General features: G+C 42.9%; 1 protein-coding gene across 1 annotated transcript in view; it reads left to right on the forward strand.

Moving 5' to 3' along the window:
• Positions 1–13700, forward strand: part of agap3 (ArfGAP with GTPase domain, ankyrin repeat and PH domain 3) — a gene marked incomplete at both ends in the record, with an annotated part of 169118 nt that extends 155418 nt beyond the window's left edge. The window contains 2 exons of the mRNA XM_080726204.1: positions 11641–11896; positions 13476–13700. Of these exons, the coding sequence (XP_080582330.1) occupies positions 11641–11896; positions 13476–13700 (481 nt within the window). The remainder of the gene's footprint in view (positions 1–11640; positions 11897–13475) is intronic.
• Between the last annotated feature and the right edge of the window lie 8445 nt (positions 13701–22145).

Consider the following 22145-nt stretch of genomic DNA (forward strand, 5'->3'; position numbering starts at 1 on the left):
AAAATAGCCGATCTACAAGCTCATAATGCCTCGCAGCGCGAGGCGTATTGAGCTTGTAGGTCTGCTATTTTTTGGCTAAAGTTCTCAGAATATGGAGTGGACACTAGGGCTCAAATGGTTAATATAGAAAAGATTTAGAGAACCCCCTGTAGTAACTCTGAGGACCCCCTAGGGGTCCCGGACCCCCTGTTGAAGACCCCTGCATTAGACTTTTTAATTTCCTGATCTCTCCAATTGACAGTGTACATTCTTAATCTCTCCATTGACCGTGTACACTTTCTTAATCTCTCAATGTGACCATGTGTGTACAGAGGACTCATTCAAATTCTCTCCAATGCTCTTTGTCCTGGGCAAACTACAATCACCTAAAAATACTAACTAAGGAGACTTCTACATTCACCAAATTATACTATGGTCCTTATATATACCACATTTACCCTACCCTAAAGTTACACCTCCCCTGTCCATGTCCCTCCTCTCTACAGAGGCACCCAGATGTGGTACTATGATTGTTTATCTCTTGGTGACAGGTGAGGCCTAGCGTCCCTGTGTCTGAATAATGACCTGCTGTGTCTCTGTGCACATAATTAAGCACACCATTAGGGTTAAAGCCCACCTCGATGGCCAGGCCCTCAGGCCTCAACCTGTGCTGTCACGTATCCATCACTCAGGGCCGGGTCATCACTCTGTCTGTCACAGGCAGGACAGGTCTTCAGGGTCTCCCTGACTGGCTATTGTCTGTTAACGTTTATACACTATTGCAGTGGTTCTCAAACTTGGGGTCGGGCTCCCAAGTGGGGTCCCCACATTCTTTTGTGGGGTCCCCAGATGATTAGCTTAATGTCCATGTTTTTCTCACTCAACGATAAATAATCCAACATACAGTATGTATGTGTGTACAGGGTATCTGCACATTTATAGAGTGACAATTTAAGGACTTTCAAGACCTTTTTAATACCAAACTGGCAAATATTAAGTAAGAAAGAGGCAAACATTGTGAAAATATACGATCTATAAGCTCACAACGCCTCGTAGTGGGAGGCGTTGTGGGCTTGTAGTTCGGCTATTTTCACAATATTTATCTATGGAACCGAGTAACGCTAAATGTAATTCCTACAATTCCAAGTGCTTATCAGGGTGGGGGTACCCAGTTCAAATATTTTTATTTTGGGGGTCACGGCCTAAAAGGTTTGAGAACCACTGCACTATTGAAACATTGCTGAACTTAAACTCACTTTGCCAAAATGTGATAGTTACTGTACCAAGATTACTACTTACTGTGCTACAATTAACTTGACTTAACTTAATAACGGAGCATATAGCAGGGGTTCCCAAACTTTTTGGGCTCAGGGCACCCCTATAAATATCTTTTTCATCCAAGGCACCCTTACATTATATTATAATATAACCTACATGACATTCATACTTTTCACTCCCAGTACCTTATATTCGTGGCATATTTTAGGGATTATGTCGTGAGGAAAACGAGAAAACATTGAGATAATTACCATTTTGGTCAAAACTTACTGAAAATAACTCTGTACTTCAAGTTTAAAATGATACCAAATGTATTAGTGTTCAAATAAATTCCAAATATTATCAAATGATCTCACGGCACCCCTGGACTGCCGTCACCCACTTTGAAAACCCCTGTCATATAGCATTCTATGATTAGACTACCGCAAACATAGTGATTCAAACCAAAACATTTACAAGCCAGCACTGTCAATTTTCTATTCATTATCAATTTAGCACCTCCAGGCTATACTGCCTGCTCTACATCATTGCAGGTCACGGTTTCAGTTCTACAGTTGCAAGCTTTTGGAAAGAGCTGTTCCTGTATACATTTGAAGCCATCTTCAGCCAACAGAATAGAATTACATTTACTGTATGCTGCTTTAAAAGGACTTAATTCAAACATTGTTTTCATTTAAACACAATATACTGCATATAAGTATATATTGTCATGGCAGGCAGAAACCTCGTATCTCCAAGTTTCACATTTTGTATGTTTTTTTTTTCATAAAGTAAAGCCCTTCATCATACAAGACTGTCACACAAGACTAGTGAAAACAGCACACACAGATCTACAAGCACACAACGGCGTTGTGTGCTTGTAGACCGGCTGTTTTCTCTAGTTTAAATCGTTTTTAAAACGATACGTACAAAACGAACGGTTTTGGAGATACAAGGTTTCCACCTCTAGTTTTGAGAGAGATTTTTCCTGATCCATCCTCTGCACTCTGGTCAGTTCTGAATTGAGTGATGGCCTACAGTTATTTATTGAATGCTATGTGGGGTGAGCTACTCCAAGCAGACTTGATGAAAGATTATTGATGTTGAATTCTCTTCTACAGCTGTCTGTGTTGGGTAGCCTCAGGCAATGATGTTCTTCATTGTCCAAAAATGAAATTCAGATCTTAATTCTGTAACCTGATCGCCTATAGTTTTTCACTGTCAAACAGTAAATCTGAATGATGGACATGTAAACCTAGCTATGAGGTTGATTCTGATTCTGAAAGCTTGATGATGGCATAGTTAATTCTCAGAATGTATGTGATCATTGACCATATTTTACCATGTTGTTTGTTAACTAGGGTTCATGCCATTTACATGTAGGCTACTGTGATCTTGCACTTTTAAGATAAGACAGCTACATCTCAAAATAGTAAATTGTAGGTGATATTTTTGCTTGTAGAATTATGTTGTTTTCTCAGGACAGAAGACGTTGCTGTGAGGGTGGATTAATGCTGTTTAAAGGATCATATCAGTGGTCTGGTGCATTTAGCCCATTGATTATGACTCACAGTATACTCCTAAGCATACAGTACCATGGTTTGTTTGAAGGAAGCCACTGGATTCCATCTGTTTCAGTACAGTATGAAAATGAACTTGACACTTGCTCAAGATGGTAACTAAATATTGTATTTAAAAATGTATGCATGGATTGATTTGAAGAGTCTAGCTGAAAATATTCCCCGGAGAAAAGATTGATTTCCGAATGAAATTCAAATGTGACTTATTAACTGTGCAATGATGTTTAGCCAACATTGACTCAATTACTTAAGTAAACTTAGTAATGTTTAATGACTTTGTAGGAAATTGGAACAGGGAAGTGGTCTGTTTATGTACGATATAACACCAAAGCGAAGGAAAGATGATGACATGTATTGAAGCTAGTATGGTCCTTTAAGCTATAAGCGACTTAATAGGATGCATTTATTCTAACTTTTCCTACAACTCATAAAGCATCACACTATACCTCCCATATAGGCTGCTCTGGTCTTGAGAAGCCGGATTTTAATTGTGTCACTTGGGTGACATGTAGCAGCTTTGTGATGGCACCTCGGCAGCCAGTGTATGGCTCCCACCTCCCACTAAACATTAGTGACACCTAATCTAAACGATTCAGTAACTACCTGAATATGAACTCAGCATCTGATTGAATGTCTACTGCAAGACTAGTTTTACCCCATCTCTTTGAGATTTAAGTTAAGAGGCATTCATCCACAAGATTGGTTTAGCTTATGATATTCTGAATGGAAAGAATATATAGAATATAGATTTGTCGTACACAGATGCACTCAGCGACACAATAATAATAATTAGTCCACATCATGGTGATTGCAGGCGTAATGTGTAGATGTCATTTTATATATATATATATATATATATTAGGGTTGCAACAATACATGTATCGATATCGAACCGTTCAATACGAGGGTGTACCGAACCGAATGACCCTGTACCGAACAATACAATACAATACAATACCACTCCACATCCACATTCCCCTGGAACCCCCTCAAGGAGAGCAGAGACCACTTAGAGAACCACTACCCTAGAGGTTGGTACCGTATTGTTCAAAGTTAACACATAGTTATAAAAATACGTTTATAAATCAAGGACATTTCTGTTTTTTTTTTTCTGTATCGAAAAAGTACCGAACTGTGACACGAAAAGATCGAACCGAACCGAACCGTGACATTTTTAAACCGTTGCACCCTTAACTCATTGAGTGCCAATCCCGAACTAGTTCGGCTTTATTAGCGTATCGTAGAGTGCCGATCCCGAACAAGTTCGGCTTTTAAAAAAAAAAAAAAAATTTTTTTGAATTTTTTTTTTTTTTTTTGGACCCCATCAAATCTGGTGAACATGATTTCAATCGCGATTTTGCATGTTCCACCCCCATACAACCCCATCTAACATACAGGGCAGCCATTTTTGTTTACATTACATGTAAAACATAATGGCGATTATCTCAAGAATGCCTGAACGGATTTCCAATCGTATTTTTTTGTTTGAAAGCTGTGAACAAACTGCACAAATCCACTCCAATGCAATCCAGGATTGCATTGGATTTTTTAGAGCTCATTCTTCTCTGTTTTTTCCCATGCATGAGGTGTGCAAGGTTTAATCATGGCTAAGTTGACGAAAATAAGGCTTCTAAAATGCTTGGTAGCCAATAGCTAACTTCAAGCTAACTTCATCCTCTTCCTGTACATGCACAAAGGAAAGTGTTCAGGCAAGTCATGGCTCCAGGGCTTGGGCATGCATTACCAGCATATCTCTATTATTCTCTGGTCACTGGGCGCCCTCTAGTGGTGATAGGCTGGCACTCAATGAGTTAATATATATATATATATATATATATATATATATATATATATATATATACCGGTGTATATATTGTGTGTGTGTGTGTACTGTATACAGTGGTGTAAAATATTTCTGGTTTTCAGTACTTTTACTTATACTCCACTGCTTCTCAGAGGCAAATATTATACTTTTACTCCAGTACAATTATTTGACAACCGTAGTTATTAGTTACTTTGTAGATTTTGATTATTATTACAAAACATAGATTAACCACTTCAGCCCTATATTCGGCCATTTGAAAATGGCCAATCTACAAGCTCATCAAAAGGTTTTTAGACATTTCATAGTTTGAAAACTTTTGTACTTTTACTCAAGTGAATTTTGACTTTTACTTGTAACAGAGCATTTCTACATTGCAGTATTGATGCTTTTACTTAAGTAAAAAATTAGAGTACTTTCTTCTACCACTGTATAGGTATATCGTCGTTGTCGGGTGGAAACCTTGTATGTCCAAAACCGTTCGTTTTGTATTTATCGTTTTAAAAATGATCTATATAGCCGATCTACAAGCACACAACGCCTCGCGAGGCATTGTGTGCTTGTAGATCAGCTATTTTCACTAGTTTTGTGCAATAATAGTTCATTGTGTAATGAACCAGGGCTTTACTTTACGGAAAAAACGTACAAATTTGAAACTTGGAGATACCAGGTTTCTGCCCGACAGTGACGATATTGTCACCTTCTTTAGGGAGTCTTCTGCACTGTACAGAAGGCAACAATAGAAGCAGAGGTCAGACTCTGCCTTTCTGGATACAAGTAAATCACAGATGATACACTATCAATCACAAGGCGTACGTAGAATACATCAAAATTCATGGCTGAAGCCTAAAAGTTGCAGGCAAGTCAATAGATTATCTTGCCACAAATATCTTCCCACCCATAAATCTGCAGGAGCCACGCACCCTGAACTTATAGTCCGCAAAACCGGAGGGGAGTAGTTCTTTTAATTAGCGCCTGGCAGTCGTCTTGTTTTGCACACCACCTCTAATTGCTTGGCATGCTCCCGATAGAAAATGTGCCACTGAGTATTTTGACGGGGAGAGAGAGAGAGAGTGCTGGGGGAAGAGGGTGTGTGTGGGGTTGTCCAGTTGCTCGCTCTAACCTCGGCCTCTGCCGGACACGCGCGCACCCACCCACCCACCCACACAAATGCACACATGGCGGTTTTCATTTGGGGGGAGATGTCCTGGAGCATGGACGGATGTGGACGGCTATCCCTCATTGACGCGGGCCTCTCACTGTCACCCTCTGTGGGCTCCGCGCAGCGCCCACGGCCACAGGCAGGTAATAGCTCTGATGAGAGCCCTCCACTTTGTTTCAGAAATAATTTGCCACTCCTGCCGCCTGCAGGGGCTGCACGGTAATAAAAATGAATCACACCACTAACCTCTTCAAACCCCGGACCTGCTGCTAGTCTTAACCCTCTCCGCTCCGCGCAGCAGCTTTCTTGGCCCGTTCCTTCCCAGCTGTTGCTGGTGCCGATGTTGCCACGAGACGCTGTGGGAACCCGTGAACGTAGGTTCTGCGGTGTCGCCCTAATGAGCTCGCTCGTCTCCGTCCTGAAGATCAGTCCCCGAACCGCGGAGCGAGGCTCCAGGGCTACTCACAGGTTAGGGGTGCCGGAATGCCAACTCTCTGAAGAGCCTTTAGAATAGCTGGCCTTGCCAGGAGCCCTGGTGGAGGTGGGGTAATTAATTTAGACAAATGAACGGCTAGGTCTTTCCAGCTAAAGCCCCCACCCTCTCTCTCTCTCTCTCTCTCTCTCTCTCTCTCTCCATGTCTCTCTCTCTCTCTCTGTCTCTCTCTCTCTCACTCTCTCTCTAAATGAAACCCACAGGTCAGTAATTAGCCCTGTGTGGGAGAACTGATGCCACAGTCGCTAATTACCCACATGCCACAGGGTTCTAAAGCCAGGTAGACACAGTGACAGGTCTGATACGTTATTCGAACTTGGTCAAATGTATAGGTATGTAAAGCTGTTTCAATCATCACAAAGTATATGCATTATAGAAAGAACTCTTGCGGTAGTTTTTCCAAGCTGATAATCCAAGCCTGGGTCTGAATGAAGTGTGGTCGATTAATAGCGATAATCTCTTACTCCATAGGAACAAGGGTTTCAAGCATGTGTGCATGTAAGGCAGGCCTGCATGTATTATTGTCCCCTCTTTGTCAGCGAGGGGCGAGTTCAGCAAGGGTTAACAGCGTGAGCGTTTAAGGGTGTTAGTCTTGCTGGCACAAAAACACAGCCACTCCATCATGAAGAGTCTGACAACCTCATTAATGTCACAATATATTCAACTCATCCCTCTGCCTACGGCACCCAGATGCTCTCCTGCTAACCTCTCTATGAAGCCGCTGCTCCACAGAACAACCTCGCAGTTCAGGTCCGAGTGACTGCATGTCTTTCCGGGCCAAATATGCCTGAAACATCAGCAGAAGAACAAACAAAAAAGTATATATCTGAAATCCAAAATCGCTATTTGAGTCATTTTTACAGTTGTTTTCCTTAGAGCAGAGGATAACATTTTCAAACTGTACCCCCGTTGACCGCGGGGAGTCTTATTTAGCACTTTTACTGTGCCGTTTACTGTGTTGCTGCCTTCATTGCTCGGCCCTAGCAACCTTTGAAGCTTTGGGGCCCAGATTTCTTTCCCTGGTGTGTGTGCTTCTTTTTTTTCTCCCTCTGTCGTTTTGCTCTTGGCCCCCATTCTGTGTCTTTCTCAGGGGTGTCGCACCAAATTCTGGGCCCGGGGTACAAGGATTCACTGGGTTATGTTGTGCTTTAACTATTGAAAATGTGCAGATATACAAGCTCACAGCGCGGCACTACGAGCTTGTAGATCTGCTATTTTTGAAAAACTTATGTTTCTATGTCAGTGGTGCTCAAACCTTTTCATGTGAAGGACCCCCAAAATGATATGCATTTGACCACGGACCCCCATCTCTAAATATTTCGTTCCAGGGACCCCCAGAAGCAAAGTTTTAGATACAAATGTTCGCTTAAAAAATACATTATATTCAAAGATTTGCACACATTTTCACGACTTTTCAAAAATCGCAGATCTACAAGCTCACATATATCTGCTGTTTTTCAATATCTAAAGTATAAAATAATTAAGGCCCCTCCACCTTGGGCCCTAGTAACACAGTCCCACTCCCCCCCCCCCCCCCTTGTGACGCCCCTGGTCTTTCTGCCCCTGTCCCCCTCTCTCTCTCTCTCTCTCTCTCTCTCTCTCTCTCTCTCTCTCTCTCTCTCTCAATATGTGGAAGTGAAGCCGCTGGCTGCATGGGAAATCGGTCCATTACAAGTTGCCCACCCCCACTGTGAAGACTGTTTAGGCTGCCCCCCCTCACCCCCTCATTTCTTCCCCTCAGTGCGTCTATTTGATGTGTCCACACAGTGAATTTTTTGAAGCGGGGGGAAGAGGAGGAGGAGCCGGGGAACCTTTTGATTGTTTAGGAGGACCAAGGATGTGTTGGAAAGATGGGCTAATGGCAGGACGGACATCCTCCTCCGCTTCCTCTATGGACCAATGCACCTTTATTGGAGGCAGTTGGATTGGTCATTCTATGGCTACTCTTAGCACCAACTCCACCCTCTCTGTCTCGGTCCACCCCCCCGCCCCCCTCCCCTATAAATTCCCATTTGCCTTTGTCTTTCAGGCTTGACTAATTATCCTTGTTTGTCCCTCTTTATTTGAACGCAGTCATGTGTTCTTGACTCTGTGGGCTGGGTTTAGGAGAATCATTCCGCCATTTGCCACTTAATTAAGTCAGGGTCAGAATCCATTGCTGAGCTCGGGATTGAAGGAAAGGAACTCTAATAGAATTATAAAAGGTGCCTTTCTCTGAGGTTTGCTGCTGTCGCTGCTGCCACGCTATGAAAAGAGGCACCAGTTCTACGCTAGAAACCCTCTGCGGTTTTAGTGTTTTGTATCAAATTAATTGTCACAAAAGGGAAATTGAACACCAGGATTGAAAATGCGATAACCCGTGCTTCCCATGCCGAAACAAACACCAGTTGTGTTTAGTTCAAAGAGACAAAGACAGATGTTTTTATTGGGAGGTTTGAGATGCCAGCTGTCCCCCAAGCAACAGAGAAATTCAGAACGAGCATGTGCAGAGAGGTGCTGAAATGGTGTGCGTGCTTATGTGGAAGAAATTCTTGTAGTATGTGCTTTAGAATTTGTGCACATCTGTAAGTTTGTGTGTGTGTGTGCGTGCGTGTGTGTGAGTGTGAAGGAAACCACTGGTTTGATTTCCTGAATAACCCCCCCCAGAGAAAGTTTGCTTTCTCTCTTTCTTTCTACTCTCCCTCTCCTCTCCTGGCGCTTTGACATGCTAAATCTGCTGATTTTATTTTTCTTCCTCCTGCGGTGAGGAAGTGTCCTTTTCAAGGGTCTCGGTTTCCCCCCCGACTGTCTAAACCCTACCTCTGTTTGGATTGTTTTTCTAATTCAAACAAAAGACAGAGGCGGGATTACCATTCCACTTCCTTTCACACTCCAGCTTTCAAGTGGCGGCAGCTGAGGAATTTACCAAAACCACTGCCTGCCTGGATGCTTTCCCCTTTCTTTTTAAAACCCGATTCTCTAAAGAGATGTGGTTGATTATGGAGCTGATGTCTTTTTCCAGGAGTCCTCGGGACGATTTTTGTATTGGAGGCTAACAAAGTATCCTCTGGGTTCCTTTCTGAGACGTTGACATCTTCTTAATGGTTCTCCTCAGCCCTTTTTTGTTTCATGTCTTGGTGCTAACTTTCTGCCTCATTTAGCTCATATCAATTCACTTGGCTCTACAGACTAGGCATCCCATTCAGGGCCTCACTCTCTGAAGCAAACTTTGGACAGCAGCCCTTAGTGATCCCCCCCCCCCCCCCCCCCCCTCCAGACTTAGGATCTGTACCAAACCGTGCGAAGCTGTAGGTTTTTTCCTTTCCTCGACTGGTGAGGCATATTGAGTTTTCAAACATCCTAGTTGGGACGTTTTTACTAGAAATAGATGCTTGTTTTTTTTACTTGATCCCTCCCTCCATTTGAAGCAAGAGGGTGGGTAGGACTGTCCCCTGCTACCCTAAGCAATCCACTTGTTTTGAGGCCCATTGATTTGCTAACAGGCTTGTCCGCACATAATGACTGAGTAGGGTTTGATGGAGGACTTACACCATAAAACTCCTAGGCACTCCAATTGCCTGCCATTAGGGCTACATTGTTGTTCACACAACACTTCACCCTTTAGAGAAGATTTGCTTATGCTTTGGGGTAGAAAAGGGACATTCCCTATCGCATTAAAAAGTTGAGAAACCTGGTCTTAAGATATTTTTTAGCTGAGGCTACATGATTTCAAAATAACAGAACAACTGTACCCTTTCGCCAGTGTTTTAATAAAGGACAGTGAAAGTTGAAGGTAGGTGTTTTAAATAGCAGCTTTATGAGCTTCCGGTGGTGTTTTGCAGTTAATCAAACTGTGCTTGGCCTCTGACAAAGGCTTGGCCCTGCTCCGTCAGACACTTAACCTCTGCAGTTAGGGCCAGTGCCAGACTTGGGTATATACGATGAAGAGCTCTGTGAAGGGACCCTGGCCTCGACAGCTACTTGCTACTGCCGAGTACATAACAAGAAGATTGAAAGTCATAGACTGCCATAGAATGACTAGTTTCGCTGTATTTAGCAACCGGATATACTGTGTGACAACATGCGCGTACATTATACAATAACATTTTATATGGATTTACCACTTTACTAATAGCATGTTTATCTTTTCTCATGATCATGACTGAATTGAATTGAAGTGAATTAGATTGTCAGTTTGTTTGTGCAAGCTGAAAGTAAGCGGTCTATCATGATGATGCCAGTATCAAGGCCCATGAACAGAGAGCCCCACGGGAACCTTGTCACTCTCACCAGCCAGGCTGGTTTGCTGCTATCCGTTCAAACGCTGTTCTTTCTGTCACTCAACCACAAATCCAAACAACAGCCTCTTTCTACTTCCCTTATCACACCGACTGACAGGGTCGCCGGGTCGGCTCCACACTGGGCATGCCCAGTCATTCACGTATTGATATTGATTTTCTTTTTTTTCCTTCTTTTTTTGGACAGTTTGTGTGTGGGCAGAGAGAGAAAACGGGGGTCAAGATGAAGAGAAAAAGATAGAATTCTGACTGGCAGTAGAGTATGGAGCCTCCCCCACCCCTCTCTCTCCTGTCTCTCCCTCTCTGTCTATTCTCCATTTCGGGGCTGAACTGAAGGAGCCCCGTATCCCTGCATCCCTCTCTGGCTGCCATTCAGCCCCATCGATCTGACTCAGGGCCCAGCCGACCCCAAGGGAGAACGGGGCTCTGAGACACACTATCTCTTTTATGGTGGTGGGGGGGGATCCACCAGTTCAGACTGACGGCTGACAGCGCTGATAAAAACATGTCCCCCTCCCCGCTGTATTGTCCATAGCAGACATGCTGTTCACAATGTGTAACCTTTACAAAGCTGGCTAGACTTTAACCCTATCGCTGTGGGCCACCGTCGGTGGAAAGTGGGTTAGAGCCAGAAGAATCACACCCTATATGGAGTAAACTACCACATATTATGCACGCTTATGTTTCTCAGTGTGAAAAAAACACTTGGTGGCCTTTCCTGCTTTGAAAAGAGCATTATTGTTCTCTTAGGACAGTTACTTGACCACCATTTTTTACTTGCTCTGCTGTTTATCTATTCTAGGCACTAGGCACTCTCGGGAAAGAGACTTTCAACCTCAATTAGCTTTTTCCTCGTAAAAGAAAAAAGAACTGATTGCTATAATCATCCCCCTTACCTAAATGTTTCCTATTGTGCTTTGACTTTCATCTCACTTTTATCTCAGCTTCTCATTGTTAATTATAATTCAATCATTAAATTAAAAAAATCATTCTCGCCTCTGGTTCTTAACTGCGGACAATGTGCTGCCTGACCTGCATCGCCTCAGACCTCTTCTTCTGTCTCTCTCCAGGGAGGAAAAGGAGCGCTGGATACGAGCAAAGTATGAGCAGAAGCTGTTCCTGGTGGGGCTGCCCCAGTCGGACGTGCCCCTGGGGCAGCAGCTGCTGCGGGCGGTGGTGGAGGATGACCTGAGGACGGTGGTGCTGCTGCTGGCCCACGGTACCAAGGAGGAGGTTAATGAGACCTACGGGGATGGAGACGGACGCACCGCGCTGCACCTCTCCTGTGCCATGGCCAACGTGGTCATCACACAGCTGCTCATTTGGGTGAGTGGGCTCTTGCTCTGAGGAGTCGGGTCAGAGTCGGTTTGAGAATTTGGGAACCCATCGGCTAATCGTTTATTCATTTTACTAGAGGTTCGGGCTGTTACGCGGCCCTCACATCTAGAGTTACATCTGAGTTACACCCTAGAGTGCACTGCTGATCCGACTGATATGCCCATATATGGAGATCCCTGATGTCATCAGTATATGGCCCTATATGGGCTTGGTTATATGCCCATATATGGAGATCTCTGTATCTGGCTGTCCTCCCTTTTGTGCCCATATATGGAGATCCCTGATGTCATCAGTATATGCCCATATATGAGCATGCCCCTTTTGTGCCCATATGGAGCTGACTGATTTGTTTGCACCAGATTCCACGAAGACAGATTTAGGTTAGACAACACACTCCATGTTTGGGTGTAGCTGCAAACACCTTATATGGTCACAGATGAGTCATAGTGACATAAGCATGACTTCAGAGGTCCACTTGCCAGCCGGCCAATCCTCCTCCCTTTGGCCAATTTTAATATAGGATGGATTATCGGTCCCTAAGGCCAGTGGCCCATTTTGTGGGCTAAAGCTGGATGGTCCCCTTAGTGTTATGGCCATGTCCTCTTCCCTTAGGGGAACATTAACCAAAAACAGCAGATGTACAACTTCACAACACGTCACAATGCAACTCATTGTGAACTTGTAGATCTGCTATTTTTGGCAAAGAGATTTGGTGTAAATGGGGGGGGTACAAAGCCAACTGAGGTCCACTTTTCTAAGTCTAGAGAGGGTTAGGTGGTTAAATCGGAAACATAAACTGGAACATATTAGCCCAGAGGCTAATCGTCTGCAAATAATTAAAAACATATTTATTTACGATTGGCCGATGGGTGCTGAGATGTTAGAGACAAGCAGTATTGTAGTTGACATTCATTATTAAGATAATTCATGGAAAGTGCTTGAAGGGAAATGGAAGTACTTTTCACACACAAATCAACCACATCATGTATGTAAAATGTCTCTCAAAAAGTACCTCTGTACCCAGGGGTGTCGCACCAAATTCTGGGCCCTGGGTACAAGGATTCACTGCGGGCTTGTGCTTTAACTATTGAAAAATAGCAGACATACAAGCTCACAGCGCTGCAAGCTTGTAGATCTGCTATTTTTGAATGATCGTGACAATTTGTGAAAGTCTTTGAATATTTCAAATCCTTCTAAGGTTTTTGGAAAAACCTAGGTTTCTATGTCAGCGGTGCTCAAACTTTTTCATGTGAAGGACCCCCAAAATTATATCTATTTGGCCACGGACCCCCATCTCAAAATATTTAGTTCCAGGGACCCCCCAAAGCAAAATTTGAGTTACAAAATGTTTCGCTTAAAAATTACATATATTCAAAGATTTGCACACATTTTCACAATTTTTCAAAAATAGCAGATCTACCAAGCTTGCAGCGCGGCACTGTGAGCTTGTACATCTGCTATTTTTCAATAGCCAAAGTATAAAATAATGAAGGCTCTCCACCTCGGGCCCTAGTAACTCAGTCCCACTCCCTTGTGACGCCCCTGTCTGTACCATATCGTCTCACAGTATGCCGTGGATGTGAAGAGTCGAGATGCGCGTGGCCAGACGCCCTTGTCATACGCCCGGCGGGCTGGAAGCCAGGAATGTTCCGACATCTTGCTTCAGCATGGCTGCCCCAACGACACCAGTGGCCTGGCCTCTGTGCCCACCCCAAACATGAGCCGCCGTAACCCCAACATCAACAACAACAACGCCCAGTGTGAGCTCAACCGCAGCATCAGCATCATGTAGGAGGAGACAGGACCACACACAGCTGGTGTGTGCTGTAAACACTAGCCAGTGATTCCACCTCCATCTACTACTAGCAGATTTCTCATACTCCTCTGTTTCAAACAGTGTAGCCCAGAGTCGATGGAGAGCTGTCAGTTGTAATGGACAGAATGCAGCTATTCCACTACGCAGAAGGAGTACGCGCTTGGATTGGTGCGCCCAGTGGACACTGTACAACTTTCTTTGTTTGTTTTTCCCTCTTATTATTATGATTGTTATTTTTGTGTTCTGGTTAGCTCATATTATTGTCACAGAGGTAAATCTCTGTCAGAAATGATCATGATCAGCTTTAAGCTTTTTGTTGTTAAGCATCAACCAAATAACTTCGGCATCCGCACCCTCCTACGAAAAGCATTTCCTTAATGCTTGAACTTTTCCTCTCATGTCAGGAGCCATCAGGAGCCAAACCGAGCAGATCTTGAATGCATACGAAAGGTGAAATGTCCTCTTTATTTCCGAGCCTAAATGTACAGATATTATAATGTTAGGAGTAGGTTTTTACAAGGGGCACAGTCTTGTTGGAAAGGGACAAAATCGTATATGATAGAGTTTACATCAATGTCTATGGCTATTATGGCTTCAATAATGACATATGACTTAAATGCAGCTATCAAACTCTTGACATACCATTCATATACAAAGGCATGCCCATTATAGATGAGAAGTACAAATTCTTCAAATACTTTACTCACAGAAAAAGGGTTTGTCATAATAGAGTTGATTGCACAATGCCTACAGCATTTGTTGAAAGTGAGACATTCTCAATTCCCCCCTTATGATCCTGTTGCAAATCATACATGATTATAAAGGGATTAAGGGGCAATATGTTTTATGACCATTGAGTCTCACAGCTTTGTAAAGATGCCTCTTCAATCAAAATTCATTCAAAGGGTTGATTGAAAGAAGGAAATTCATTATGACATCTTTGTTGGAATATTTCTTTTTTCCTTTGAATCTGCAAGATTGTGTTGATAATTGTTTGACACAGATACACAAGCGTAATGAAATATCTATTCACTTCCTGTGGTCAAAGCCCTAACATTGGTACACACAAAAACATTTGCTTTGTTGTTGTTGCTGTGAAGTACAATGTACATGATACTGTGTGTGTGTGTATGTGTGTGTGTGCGCGTGTGCGTGTGTTTGTGTGCGCGTGCGCCAGTCTTGCTATACATATGAGCACCAAATGTCCCAAAAAGTGTATTTTCCTGGTCCTTGTGAGATTAATGGTCATTTTTATTAATTAAAAATGATTTTAGTAATGGGCTAAATAAGGAAAAGATTCAGGTTTTGTGTAGGTTACAATAAAAAAGATTCAGGTTGTGAGTAGGGGTTTTGATAAAAAAGTTGAAAGAAAGGTTAATAGTAAAATAGTTTTTGGCATCCTCATAAGTATAACAAACTGTGTGTGTGTGTGTGTGTGTGTGTGTGTGTGTGTGTGTGTGTGTGTGTGTGTGTGTGTGTGTGTGTGTGTGTGTGTGTGTGTGTGTGTGTGTGTGTGTGTGTGTGTGTGTGTGTGTGTGTGTGTGTGTGTGTGTGTGTGTGTGTGTGTGTGTGTGCGCGCGCGTGTGTACGCTCGGCCGCTTGCTCTGTCTTTAAATCTTTTCAGCAGAATGAATGGGCATTTCTGTTCGTGAACATTGGAGAAAAGACACTGGAGAAATGAACAAACGTACAAATGTAGGTAGGTAGGAGGTATTTTCATGTACAGAGTTCTGTAAAAAGTAGTTGTTCTTCCTTCAACTTATCCTCATTATGAACATTGTGAACTTGCTCTGACTTCGAGAGTCATAAACAAAATGTCCCTTCTCCTTTTCCTCAAACGTGTGGGTCTACCGCAGCCTCTGATCACCTTGACCTAACAAAAGGGACATAACCAAATAGATCCGAGAAACTAAGATGACTTGAAATGAAACTGATATTTAGAGATTAAAAAGACAAGAAGGGATATAAAGTATATGACCTGAATTCACACTCTTTAACATTGATCCAACATGAAATCAGTTGTCATTCAGCTGAGAGAGGGACTTGAACAAGAAATACACTTGAACAAGAAATACACTCAGAGGGAATTGACACTAATATATTTTGTCAAATGTCCCTTACTACCTTCAACTGCCATTTCATATTTTGAACTTGCTTTTTTTGGTCATTTATCGGTTTACAATGGCAGGGTTTATGTTTACAGATCTACTTGTTGTATCAGCTTGGTACTCAAATGGCATTCCCCAGTATTTCTTTATTGAAGCCCATGCAGAGAAATTGAATATGTTTTCAGGTAAGGGTAACTGGTGAGCGTGAGAGAGACTGATAGCTGAGACACCCATGTCATCAGATTGTTTGAATTGGTTGCAGTGGTACTGTACAATTTCAATGGCCTTCTGTGGTGTGTGGTAGAATTCTCTATTGGACCAGCATACTGTATTTCGGTGAATTCACTACTTTCAACCTGCCTTCCCTATTTTGGGCATGTCATTATAGATTTAAAGAGAAAATGATTAAAAACATTTAAAAGTTGCGGATCTACAAGCTTACAATGTATTGCAAGCTTGCAGTTCAGCCTTTTTTTATGTTTTTAAGTGGTTGCGTACATTTCAATGTCTGAGAGGATTGCTATGAGGAGCTACATATGTTAATAAATACCTACTTATTAGAGATTACCTGAACCCTCTGTGCCACATTGTCTTATATCCTTCCCTAAAATCCCAGAAAACTGCCTCAAATGGACCTCTTTAAAGTAGCCTAAAGGGAGACTATTCTCTCGAGAGTATAAGTGTACATATTAGTTCAGTACTTCTATCACAAGACATACTCCTCTTAGGCCAACACATTCTAATGGTAATAGGTCAACTTTAAGTTCACCTTGACCTATGAACCATATTTAAATGTTTTTATTTCTTCTCCTTTTAAGCATAATGTAAGGTACTTCTGTTTGGTCCCAATGTTTCTACATTGCTTGGCCATCACTGGTACTGGTGTATAATGATGTACATTTGACATATTTATAATGCAGTATGTAAATATGGTTTTTTGTTTGTTTTTATTTGTTTAATTTTCCTATTGTAATTCCTTATCTTTACGTTAAGAACGTGAAACAAAGCAAAAGCTAAAGAGTTACTTGTTGTATGCTTGGATGCTTGGCTGACTGTTGACCTAATAATAAACACTCCAATAAAACAATGTAGCCTTCCCTGGATTTGGGAAATAAACAAATATGTGTTTAGTTCTTTGTCACATTTATTCTGCATATTTTTTTGCTGCTGGACCCAATATTTTTAAGGTTAAACTGTAGTGAGAGGTCTAGAAGAGAGAGGCTTTTGCGATTAGCAAACCACCACTAGACCAATCAGTGGCCCATTCCATTTGCATGCTGACAGTAGGAACATTTTTGTCGAAGCTGTACTTTTTGTCTCCGTCAGGCCGAAGGCGTGACAGAGACTATGTTTTCACCCCTGTCTGTCCATCCGTCTGTGTGTCTGTCCTTACGTCTATTTGTGACCAGCTAATCTGGCACCTTTTACCGATCGGCGTGAAACTGTGCACACACTCCCTGGAGGCCAGAGCAGAAACTCTGCCCAAATCTTTCACGCTGGCCTGTTATAGCGTTACAAGGCCGTTTTTTTTTTTTGGAGCGGTGAAAGCGCTCCCAATAGACAGGTATGTCCGTGGGTATGTGGGTGGCTGGGTGGCTGGCTGGGTGGGTGGCTGGCTGGCCATGTCCGTAGCCTGGCAATACCTTGAGTGGCCACACACAACACACTAGTTAAAGGAGGGGCGCTGTTTTGTGCAGGCCAGGCACACTCACCACTCACTCACAGGCACAGTTTACTCACTCACTCACTCACTCACATAGGGTACAGCTGCTCAAATTCACCGCTCCACTTCGAACCGAGGTTTGATTTTTTTTTTATATTCCTTGGATCATTACACAACTCCACAAATAAGCCACTCCCATTTCCACTTGACAGGTTTTCTGTGTTTTTGCAAAACACACTTTTTGCTATTATTGCTCCCACCGATTTTGTTCAAACCTCACCCAAATTGGTCCACCATATCTCTGTAGTCATGTGATCAAGATTTCTGTCATATCTTTCGGATTCCATTCCAATTGACTACGTTTTTTTTGCGGGAGGGGCCCATATTGCATGAAATGCCACAAAAGCACTGCTGGACCGATCGGTGAGAAACCTTGAACGTACACTCCCTCCCAGTAAGCCAAGGAAGAAACCACCCCACATTTTTCAAATTGTCCTGTTATAGTGCCTCCAGGAGGCCTATTTCTGCAAAACCAATTTTTTGTTTCTATTCGTACAGGTGTTGTCCAAACCTCATTATCTCTGTAGTCATGTCAGAACTGTCATTCCAGTCCAATTGACAATGATTGCCTTCCAAGGTTTGCATGGATGCCTTGTTTTGCGCAAACTGCCATAAATCATCAACACTGCTTCCAATTGCTGTGAAACTTTGCACCCTCACTATATGGGTCAAGGAAGAACCTCCACCAATTTTTCACATCGGCCTCATGGTGGCGCTACAACAGCCCACTTAACGTTTTGGACAATAACTCTTGAACTGTAGCTCATACAATACAAAACGTGTTTTCCCTGGATTCCTTGGCTTCTCACTATCCATATAGACCCCTGCCACGTTTTCAGGCCAAGGACCCCTTAGCTGAGAGAGAGATTAAGCAGGGACCCCCACTACATATTGTATAAACGTGTTGCAGATTGAAAATGTTCATAGATTTCTTAGACAGCTTAGACTTGTTTGACAGCACTGTTACTATGTTGGAGTAATGTGTATTTTCAGACATTTAACCACTTGAACTGTCAAATACTTATTTTCCCTCTACAAACCTCTTTGCGAACGCCAGGCATTGTAAGCTTGTAGATCGGCTATTTCTGGCTCATGTTACACTCTAGAGTTCACATGGTTAATGTAAAAAACATGATCCTATCACACAAAGATTTGGCGGCCAAACCCACGGTTGAAGACCCCTGTTTTATACCAATTGCGTTTTCTTCAAAACACACTTTTTGCTGCTACTCATTTAACACACGTTTTGCTGCTACTCATTTTGTCCAAAACTCACACAAATCGGTAGACAACATCTCTAGGGTCATGTGATTAAGGTGTATAAGTTTGACAGAGGAGCACACTTTTCTAGTTGAAATCTTAAACTTTTTTTTTTTTACTTTTTTTAACTTTTTTTAACTTTTAACTGTAGCCTATATGGGCATCGGCCTACTCGGAAACGATGCAAGTTGGGAATGCATGTTATGCAAATGCAATACCCGTATTTACTTGTTGTCAGTACCTGTTGTGCTTGTCTGTGTCCCTTTTATGCCCATATATATGGGGATCTCTGTATTTATACACACATCTCTGTATACACACATCTGTCTGCCCGTCTCTCTTTTACTATTTTTAACATACTACTTGTTCATTATTATTTTAGGTGAGAAAGCTTCCTTTCTCACCTTGACTTATTTCTGTCTTTGAATAATGTTACCTTTGTGCTGTTTTTGAAAGGTGCTCCCATGGAACAGTAGCTAAGTGCCAACATCTGGCTTTGTCCAGTTCCCAAAAGTGTTAAAACATTTTCCAGGCGCTAAAGTAAACTGAAGCGTGGCCTACATCTGGTCTAGATATGGCCTACATCTGGTCGGTCTAGATATGGCCTACATCTGGTCTAGATATGGCCTACATCTGGTCTAGATATGGCCTACATCTTGGCACAAACGGCTGAAAGTTTGTTGTACGCCTAGGGTCCCATTGGCCAAGCTTCGCAGGACGCGCTGTGATTGGCTCCGCTCACTTCACACTAGGTGTGATTTTCATTGTGCGAGCATATCATGCCCATATATGGGCATGTCCATACAGTAGGCCTATGAATATGGACTATGTATGGTCAGGTATAGGTTCTGGACAACCAGATGTCCATAATGATATGCCTATATTTTATGACCATATTGAGATCCCAGATGTCAACAATATATGCCGCACTCCCTCAAGTCCTCACCGATGTGCATGCCGAGTTTGAAGTTGGTTGGTCCAAATCCAAAACAAGTTAATTGGGGTTAATAGCGCATGGCCATAATGGGCATATCGGTTGGAACGGCGGTTCTGGACAACCAGATCCCCATATATGCCTATATGGGCGTCTCGGATGGATAGGTGGTACTGGATTACCATCTACTGTATCTATCTCAAGTCATCGGCACGTTGAGTTTGAAGTCTGTTGAACGGACCGTTCTCGAGATACTTGAAAGACACGGACAGGGCATGGTTTTGTCCATTTATTGTAAGATGGCCTACTGGAATAGATTCAATGGAGGTCGGATGTGACTGACATCATAGTACTGATGTCACACATGACTGACATCATAGACTGCTCAGATCAACAGGGAATCTATGCCTCCTCCGTTATTAGACCATGTCTTGTTAAAGATAACATGTTAGTTATGTAGTGAACATGTGGTACTCTACACATCTTCCACTATATCCTTGATATTATGTGTCAGCCTTTGCCCCTCTCCCATTGGCTACGGGGCTTAAACACAGAAACACAGACACAGTCAAACAGACACACATTTGGCTAATTAGTGTGGTTGTCCAACAGGGCAACACATTATAGTCCTAGGGAAACTTTATAGACTTCTAGGGTAACTGTTTATAAACCTCTAGGGTAACCTTTTCCACTGCCATTGGAAATGGCAGAGATAGGGAATCAATAGGGAATCAATGGTAGTGGGAATCAGTAGGAATCAATGGGAGTGGGAATCAATTTAATTGGTCGAGCTTCACATGAAAGTTAGCTTACTGTAGAATATAGTCAGCAACCACACTCGCAATTTCAAATTGCATCTTTCCAGTTAATATTATTATGCAGAGTCCTCCAATTCTCCATCAGTCCTCCAATTCTCATGTCATGGCTGCCATTTCCCACCTGATGTCGTGTGGGAGTCCTGACTGCTCCAGATCGTTCTGAATAACTGCTAGCTTGCATAATGTCTTAAGACTAGGACTCAAGTCTAGGATGTACAGGTCATCTTTGGGTGAGTCATCTTTACCCCTTCCAAAGATGACGACACGACTTCCCACCATGCAACAGCACCCCGATGTCCTCCAAAATGAGTCATGCACCTTGGGCTTAACCTTCTTCCAGGACAAGGTCTCTGGACTGAATTTCCACATATCTTTGCAGGGCCACAGACGTATAGTACCAGAGTCATTCTCTCTCCAGGTGCCACCAAATATGTACAGCTCTCCATTGTAGGCAAAGGCTGAATGATCATAGCGTCCTTTTGGAAGGAGCCGTGCAGAAGGCGTATTCAGCCAGAAGTTGGTCTCTGTGTCAAACACTCTGATGTTGTTGCAGTCCCCCTCGTACCCCATTCCCCCAAATACAAACATCTTTGTCCCGATGATGGTGGCAGAGTCATAAGGTAAAGCAGGAGGCAGAGGTCCTCTGATGTTAATTAAGGACCAGACCATTGTGGTGGTGTCCAGCTTGTAGGTGTCATTAGTGTTTCCATCATCCTTGATCCATCTTCCATAGACATACATGACCTTCCCCAAGACACAGGCCGAGTGACGAGAGGTCCCCTCTGGAACGGTCCCAGAAACCCTGGTAATGATCCATCTGTGGGCGTCGACATCAAATGTGTAGAGCATGTTGTTGCAAATATGAAACGTATTATTCCATCCTCCCCAGATGTAGACGATATCTTCGATGAGCACAGCAGTGTGGTTACGGCGACTACAGGGAACCTCAGGAGGTCGTTCTCCTGTTGTAGTCGTCACTGGGGGCAACGTCCTCCATCTCAGAGACACTGTGTTGAAGACGTACACACTGACCTGATCTTCTATAGGCTTTCTAAAGTTCCAACCTCCAAATGCGTACACTTTGTCTCCCACCCATACAGCAACACCACAGCGTATATGTTGGGTTTGCAGCTTCACGGTACAGTGCATATTTGACAGACCATCAGCAAGAACACTGTTTCAATGGATACTTTTACGACCTTGCTCTGTAAGACAGTCTTATGGAACATGACACCACTTATATAGGAGGCCAGTCTATGATGTCAGTTGTCTGTTTGCCGTCATCATCATATTTGGTCAAAGTTTCAGCCCATATATGGAGCCTAAACATTATGCCTCCCAGTGTGAAATGTAGGTTCCAAAAAAATCTAAATATGAAAAACATCTGGATGTGCCAGTGTTTTTAATGTGTGTCAGATGTACAGAGGGTCCGACCTAGGACACACAGCGAGACACAGACATTTGATGACACAGCGGATTAATTACAATGCCAGTAGTTCTCAAACCTTTTTGACCGGTGCAAACAGCCCCTACGTTTGACTTAGTGTGTAGGTCCCTATGTCACTATGTTCCTATGTA

Source organism: Nannobrachium achirus (genome assembly GCF_963921795.1).
Source record: "Nannobrachium achirus genome assembly, chromosome: 5".
Lineage (NCBI taxonomy): Eukaryota > Metazoa > Chordata > Actinopteri > Myctophiformes > Myctophidae > Nannobrachium > Nannobrachium achirus.